The following is a 7,008-nucleotide window of genomic DNA, read 5'->3' as shown; positions in this document are numbered from 1 at the left end:
AACAAAAATGATTTCTGCATATTTCCCACGTGGTGAGAAAAGTTTGTCCAGCCATCAACTGTCGGGGTAAAATGAAGGGGTGGAGGCCACAGGCATGGCAAACGTTGACTCGTTTTTGTTGTTATAGATTTTTCCTTTATTTTCAGCTGCAAGGAAGGAAATAACTGAATATTTTGATAGGTGCTAGGACGGTGGAACCCTCCACTCATTCCGTGGCCAGCAGATGCGTCTCGAAGCTGATGAAGTTGCTCTGCTTGATGTTGGGGTCTTCGACGGCGCCGTGGAACTGCCGCCAGTAGGTGGCCAGCGATGCCTCAATCAAACGTCGCAGAAAGAGCAACTGAATGTGCAGATACAGCGACACGGACTGCAAGTGGGTGAGGCAGTGAGGGTCCAGGGCAGGGCAAAGAGCAGAAATTTCTTCCAGGGGAAGAACGAGCCCTCCGACTGCTCCAGCTCCGTGTCGAGCGCCGCCTCGTCCGCTTGGAGGTCCGTGATGGAAGCCTCCTTGCGACGGCTCACCTATTCGTTCATCACATGCTGCGCGGTGATCCAATGGCTGGAATTTCTACCCAGAAAGCTCTTTCTACGGGCTCGCTCCTCGAGCAGCTCCTGGCGACGCTCGGCGCGACGCACTGCATCGCGATGGCGTCCGTACCACACACCAACCAACGTCAGCAGCGAGTACATCATGACACGGGTCAGCATCATGGGACGGTACTGGTGGCCCACATTCAGCCGCAGGCTCCGATCCACATTTACACTGCTCCAATTGATCCGAGCGTGCGCCTCCACAGTCGGCTGTATGACGGCACACACACGGAATTTGAGCATTGCAAATATTGAGAATTTTGTCTGTATTTTGTGTGAAATTTGTGTGAGTTTTGTGTGAAACCAAAAGGTTGTTGTGAAGTTCTGATGTTTTAGGCTTAGAGTTGGCTTTTTACTGAAATTTAGTTGAGAACCAGTTGCCAGAATTGCTTGGAAAAGCAAAAACAATTAGAAATCAAATCTCAATTTATATATTCCCGCCACGCGAGCACAGTTGGAGAGTCACTTGCTGGCTGCAACATGCTGCGAAAAGTGAGCGGCAGTGCTCCTCAACATGGGCACGATATAATCAACATTCTGGTACCCTTGCGGCGAAGTAAATGGGGGAACATCGAACTAATGATATGTTTGATCTATCAACTAGTCAATATCTGTTATAGAGCCGTTGCAGGTTTTGTATAATAATAATTAAGCTAAATGGAACTATATGTATGTATAAAGCAGGGATATGTTATTGTTACGAACATGTCATTCCATCATAAAGTCATTATTAATGTTCAAGATCTGCATGGAAATCGGAATTAAAAAAATATTTAATGAAAATAGGGTATACCCGTACAACCGGTTAACAAGCAACATATTGCGTAGCATTTTATAGACTTGTTTTTGTACCTTGTTCGCTTGAAAACTATTTTGTAAGCAACCCATTATAATATAGTCAGAAAAACTAGCCAGTCTTATGAAAAATTGATTCATCAATCGCATAAAAATATTGTTTCAGTGCTGAAAGTCCTAACTAAATGGTAATATTAATCAGAACATCAAAACCGAGGTAAATATTTATTATCTACAGTATATCTGGAAGTGTGAACGTATATTATTTTTGGTATATTTCTGGGGTATTTTTGTGCTCACATTTGAAACGCAAAAATTCATACGGGAGAGCATTTGATGGGAGAGAATTTCCCTGACCGTTTAGACACAGGAATGAATTTCCCTGTACGTCAACAGCGCGCTCAGCTAGCTATATTTGAATTGAAGGCTCTTTTATTACCCGAAGATGTCAAACTATCGGTTGTTTTGCAACTTGTAAAGACAGATGAAAGAGAGAGGAGCTGCTATACTATCGATGGTCGGCTAATATCTCAACCATCGATAGTAACGATGGTGCTATCGATTTTTCTCCCAGCCCTGGTCACGCTGCGTGCGACGCCAAGAACTGCATTTTTGTTTTTATTTAGAAAGTTGTCTAAGAAACTTTCAAGAATTGCACTGAAATGGAGGGCGGAGGCGCAATTGCGCACAATTTGGCGAATGGCGAGAAGCGCACCAGCGACGTGGAGGCTGGACGACTGCAACACTTCTCGGATTTGCATCTGCGCCCGGTGGTGTTCAGCAACCTGACGGCCAACAATTTTAAGACGCCAACGAAAATTCAAGCTGCAGCCATACCCATGGCGCTGACCGGCGTGGGTAAGTGTAAAGTATTTAAATGGAATCCTAAAATAAACATTTTGTTGCAGATCTGCTGGTGCAGTCGAAGAGCGGCACGGGCAAGACGCTGATCTACATACATATGTGGTGGCGGCGCTGCAGGCTGTCAAAGTGAATTGGAATTATCCGGGAATTTTGGTCATTCTGCCCACACGTGAGCTGGCCATACAGGTGCACGACACATTCCGCTACTTGGGCCAGAGAATGCGGCAATCGAAGGTGAATTCGTTTATTGGCGGCACCGATCTGAGCTGTAGCTTCACGAGAAGGGTGTGTTCAATCCGTCCCGCGTGCGGCTTCGGGTGCTCGACGAGGCCGATCAGCTGTACATGACGGAGAGCCTGCAGAGGACGGTGAATGAATTGATTGCGCTGCTGCCGCGACAGGGTCAGATCGCCTGCAGTGCCACCTTCGATCAGAATTTGGACGAGAAGATAGCCAGGATGATGGAGAAGCCCATACTGATGTCGAATAGCGAACGGGTCACCGTGCTGCTGGGCATTCGGCAGTTTGTCTACGAGCTGCCGGAGCAGATCAACAACATGCTGGAGATGCGTCTGAACCTGGAGGCGCTGAAGAAGATCTTCACGCAGCTAAACTACGAGCAGGCGGTGCTCTTTTCAAATTCCAAAATGCGCGCAGATTCGTACTGCAATTACCTGAACGCCGGCGGCATACCCTGCATGCTGCTGTCGGTTGATCACGCCCAGAGCGAGCGCTCCGAGGTCTTAGAGCTATCGCAGCTTTTCGGTGCGCACCATTGTGGCCACGGATCTGATTGCACGCGGCGTGGACTCGCATCATGCCAACCTGGTGACCAATTTTGATCCGCCCAACGATCATGTCACATATTTGCATCGGACGGGGCGTGCCAGTCGCTTCGGGTCAAAGGCCATTGCCATCACATTCATCTCATCGCCGAAGCAGAGCGAAAACTTTAAGCGGATTCTGGCCAAGGCAGGCACTGGCATGTCCGTTCTGCAGTTTCCCACTAAAGGGCTGCCGTCGAAGGGATTTAATTACTTTTAATTTGATGCTTATGAGTTTCCGTATTACTTCAAGTCGGAGCCAACGAGCAGGACGAGAATGAGTTGAATCAAATCAAGAAACCAAAGTCCACCAAACTGGCCATTAACTGGCAAACTGGCCACCAAACGAAAAGGCAGAAAAGGCATCCAGAGATGTGTCTCCAGTGGAGGTAACGACGCAGGTCACAGAATCAGCTGCAGGGCAAGAAATCGTGGAGGAGTGTGCCCCACAAGGAGTTCTTATCGCTCCCGCTGTAGTGCAGGAGGAAAAGCCAAACAATCTAGAAAAAGAGGAAAACTGAGACGCAAAGCCGAGAAACAAAAGCACGCCAAAAGCAACTTGGGTGCGCCAGCAAAAGCCAACGTTAGTGCTGCTTCGGCAGACAACAAGGAGAATCGACCAGCTAATGGAGCAGAAGCGAGCATGGAGAAGCCGCTGGAAACACTCATGCAACCACCAAACAGTCATGCAAGTGGAAGACTCTGCACAAACATCACAGACACCATGGGATGTGTCACAGGAGCCAACGCAGACCCCGTCAGATGTCTCCCAGGAGCCAACCCAATCGACTGGCTGCTCGGCTCGGCTGCCACTCACCCGGAACCGCCCGCAAATTCAATCAATACGAAAACCTACTGCCTAGTTGTGCCTGCCATTGACAACAGCTCGACCACGCTGCAGCCTCATGTGCTGTCGAATACGGTGGACGATGCCAGCAGCATTGTGTCGGACAGCCTGGAGTGCGGCTAAGGCAGTGATACCTCCTATGTCAGCCACTACACGGAGAGCGATGGCCAAATCATTTGGCAGCGCTACAAAGCACGTCGGCAGGTGCTCAAGTGTCGTCGTCGCTCCCTGAAGACACGTCCCTGGTACCACAAATGCTCAACGTTTGTGCGTTTGCACAAAGCATTCAGGAGCGTCAAGGTATGTGTGGAATGGGGTATCCTTTTGGTTCGGGAAATTAATCTTTTATTGCAGAGACGCGGCATTGAATCGCTGCTGCCAGTGCTGGCCCATCATCAGTTCCTGTTGAAGTTTGAGAATCGGGAGAGCATAATCCAACGCTTGAATGCCTACAAAAGGCGATTGAAGGTGAAGGACGAGTGGGACTGGCTGGACGAGCTCTACAAGACGGCAATGGAAGTTTACTCTACGGATTATGGCAATGCCACGGAGCAGGACAAATCAGAGAAGCCGCAACAGCAGCAGCAGCAGCCAAAAGCAGCAGCGCTGGGTAAGCTGAGCGTTCATCAGATGAACATTCCAGCAGTAGCAGCACCAGCACCTGTAACTGTAGCAGCCGTGCAGGCAGCTGTTGAAGATTCAGAAACATCCTCCGAATCGGCTTTAACATCAGAGGAGGATGAGGTCGAGCGGCTTTGGTGAGAGTAGAGAGGAGAGTGCTTCATCTGGCCATGAGGAGGAGGACCCAAATTAATTGGTTATATTTAATATTATATTTTTTTTAACCATTTAAAGAACATTTTTGAAATTAGTTTGTCAGCTCAGCCAAAAAAGAAACAACAATGAAAAGAATATAAATATATTTCTCAATTGAAAACAATTAAAATAAAAAAAAAAATGCTTTAAAAACTAACATATTCACCACCTTTAATTTGCAATACTACTCATTCAATACTCTAAGAACTTGATAACCATGAACAAATAAATACACTAAAAAGTTATTCGTTTTTTGCACTCATTACATTTTCAATACAATTTTTTAATAAAGAAAGATCTGTAATATGAACAAATATTTTTGTAATTAAATTTTTTAAATATTTTAAATTTGTAATGAGGTACACTAATATGTGGAAAATGAGTTTGGCTACCCTTAGTACCTCTCACTAAATTCCTGTTAAGCTTTATCTTGATTCTTATAGCAAGAAATATTCCCTTTGGGGGCGCCAGTCCACTGCCTCGCGCATAAATCACACATAAATATGTTTGGTGAACGGGGCATGGGGGCAGCATCATCATCTGTGGGGCAACAACATTGTTGCACAGCCATGCTGTGCCGCCGCCGCTCACTTTGATTGCAACTGAATGCGGCATCTGCGTCGGTGGAACACGCAAAAGCTGTTGCCTCTTCGTTTTAGTTGTCGTCCCCCAGCTGGATGGGGCAGCAGCATCGGCAGCAGCAGCAGTTCGCGTGCACTTGCGTTCCACATCCAATAAGGAGCGTGAGAACCTGCCGCATGAATGCAAAGTGAGTTTTGTGGCTGCTGCTGCGGCGACAACGACAACATTTTATAAGTAGATGCTAGAAAAGCCCCAGAGCCCCAAGCACCATGCCCCATAGCCATACGCGATTCAATTAGTGATTAATGCAAAATGCGAAAAATTATTGTTGGCCAACTGCTGTTGTAGGTGTTAAGGCTTTATAATGATGTTAACATTTTTATGGACAACAACAATATAAATCTAAAAATTTGTTCAGTAATAATATATTTTTGCGGTTAAAACTTCTCATTGCCACCATATATGGGGGCACAGGCAATTGGCGCTGCTGCTGCTGGCGCGGCTTGCGTTTCGGCTAAGTGGAACGCTCCAGGGGCCAAGAGCCAAGTCACAGATACAGATACAGGCCTCCACAAAACTAATTTAAACTGCTGAACGTCGTAAACAATTATGGCCAAATTACTGGAAAATTAAATAAATATTATATGGTTTTTATACCCGGTAGTCGAAGAGTAAATAGGGTATATTGTATTTGTGCGAATGACGGTTGTATGTAACGCACAGAAGGAAACCTTTCCGACCCCATAAAGTATATATATTCTTGATCAGCATCAATAGCCGAGTGGATTGAGCCATGTCTGTCTGTCCGTCCGTCCGTCTGTCCATCCTGATGAGCGCCTAGTACTCAGAGACTATAAGAGCTAGAGCCACCAAATTTTGCATCCAGACTTCTGTATGCTCACACTGTTACAAGTGTATTTCAAAAATTAGCTTATATTTGTTATACGTGTCTGCCTCTGCCGCGTCTCTGCCCTGACTCTGCAGTGTGTGGCTCTAGGGGAGGGTGGCGAGCTAAAGGAGCGTGTTGGCGTGAGTAGTGTTGTTGATGTAGATGACAGATGAAGAAAAAATGTAAAATTTGACAAAAACCGCTAAGGTGCAGATTTATTATTGTATAAAAGTTGTGACGCGTAAGAAGCGTCTCACACGTCCCTTCTCGTTTTTCCTGTATAGATTGCAACAAGAGAGGAATGTGGAGGATGCAGCAAAGCTATGAATGGGAGCAGCCGAAGGTGTGAGGAAGAAAGAGTCTGCAATATGAAATATTTTAAGAGAGATGAGATTTGAGAAGGTTTTATATGAGATAAATGCCTGCTCCACTTCGTTCATATTTTTGTAAGCAGTTAGACAATATTGCAGCTGCTTAAAAAAATTATAAGAAATTAAGAATTAATCTTTACCATCCACCTAATTAGAATTTATTGCCTAAGCAATTCCAACTATAATTATGAGAGATTAAAGTTGAAAAAAGTTCTCCATTTAGACCCCATCAGAGCCAATCAATTCGGCTCTTAACTCAGTCTTCTCAGGCCAGAGATCCAGTCCCTCCTCCTGTTGAGGAGGAGTGGCCTCTGGGGCCCAGCGCCCAGCGATTTATGTGACCGAATGCCTGATGCCTGTAACATATAACGTAGGTGGGTATATGTTGACACCACGAGCTGATGTTAGTGTAGCGACCAGAGGAGCACG

At 46.1% G+C, this 7,008-nt stretch overlaps 1 protein-coding gene and 1 pseudogene across 1 annotated transcript; one reads left to right on the top strand and one right to left on the bottom strand.

The window, feature by feature from the left end:
• Positions 1-205: 205 nt before the first annotated feature.
• Positions 206-834, bottom strand: LOC117898568. The gene is made up of 2 exons (XM_034808055.1): positions 538-834; positions 206-367 (listed from the first exon to the last, which is right to left on the bottom strand). Exons 1-2 carry the CDS (start codon positions 832-834, stop codon positions 206-208), a joined length of 459 nt encoding a protein of 152 aa, XP_034663946.1.
• Positions 835-1,521: 687 nt separating this feature from the next.
• Positions 1,522-4,683, top strand: LOC117898567 (annotated as a pseudogene).
• Positions 4,684-7,008: the final 2,325 nt, after the last annotated feature.

Source organism: Drosophila subobscura, chromosome O (assembly GCF_008121235.1).
Source record: "Drosophila subobscura isolate 14011-0131.10 chromosome O, UCBerk_Dsub_1.0, whole genome shotgun sequence".
Classification (NCBI taxonomy): Eukaryota; Metazoa; Arthropoda; class Insecta; order Diptera; family Drosophilidae; genus Drosophila; species Drosophila subobscura.
The sequence above is the reverse complement of the archived record's forward strand: the minus strand, read 5'-3'. Positions and strand labels throughout refer to the sequence as shown.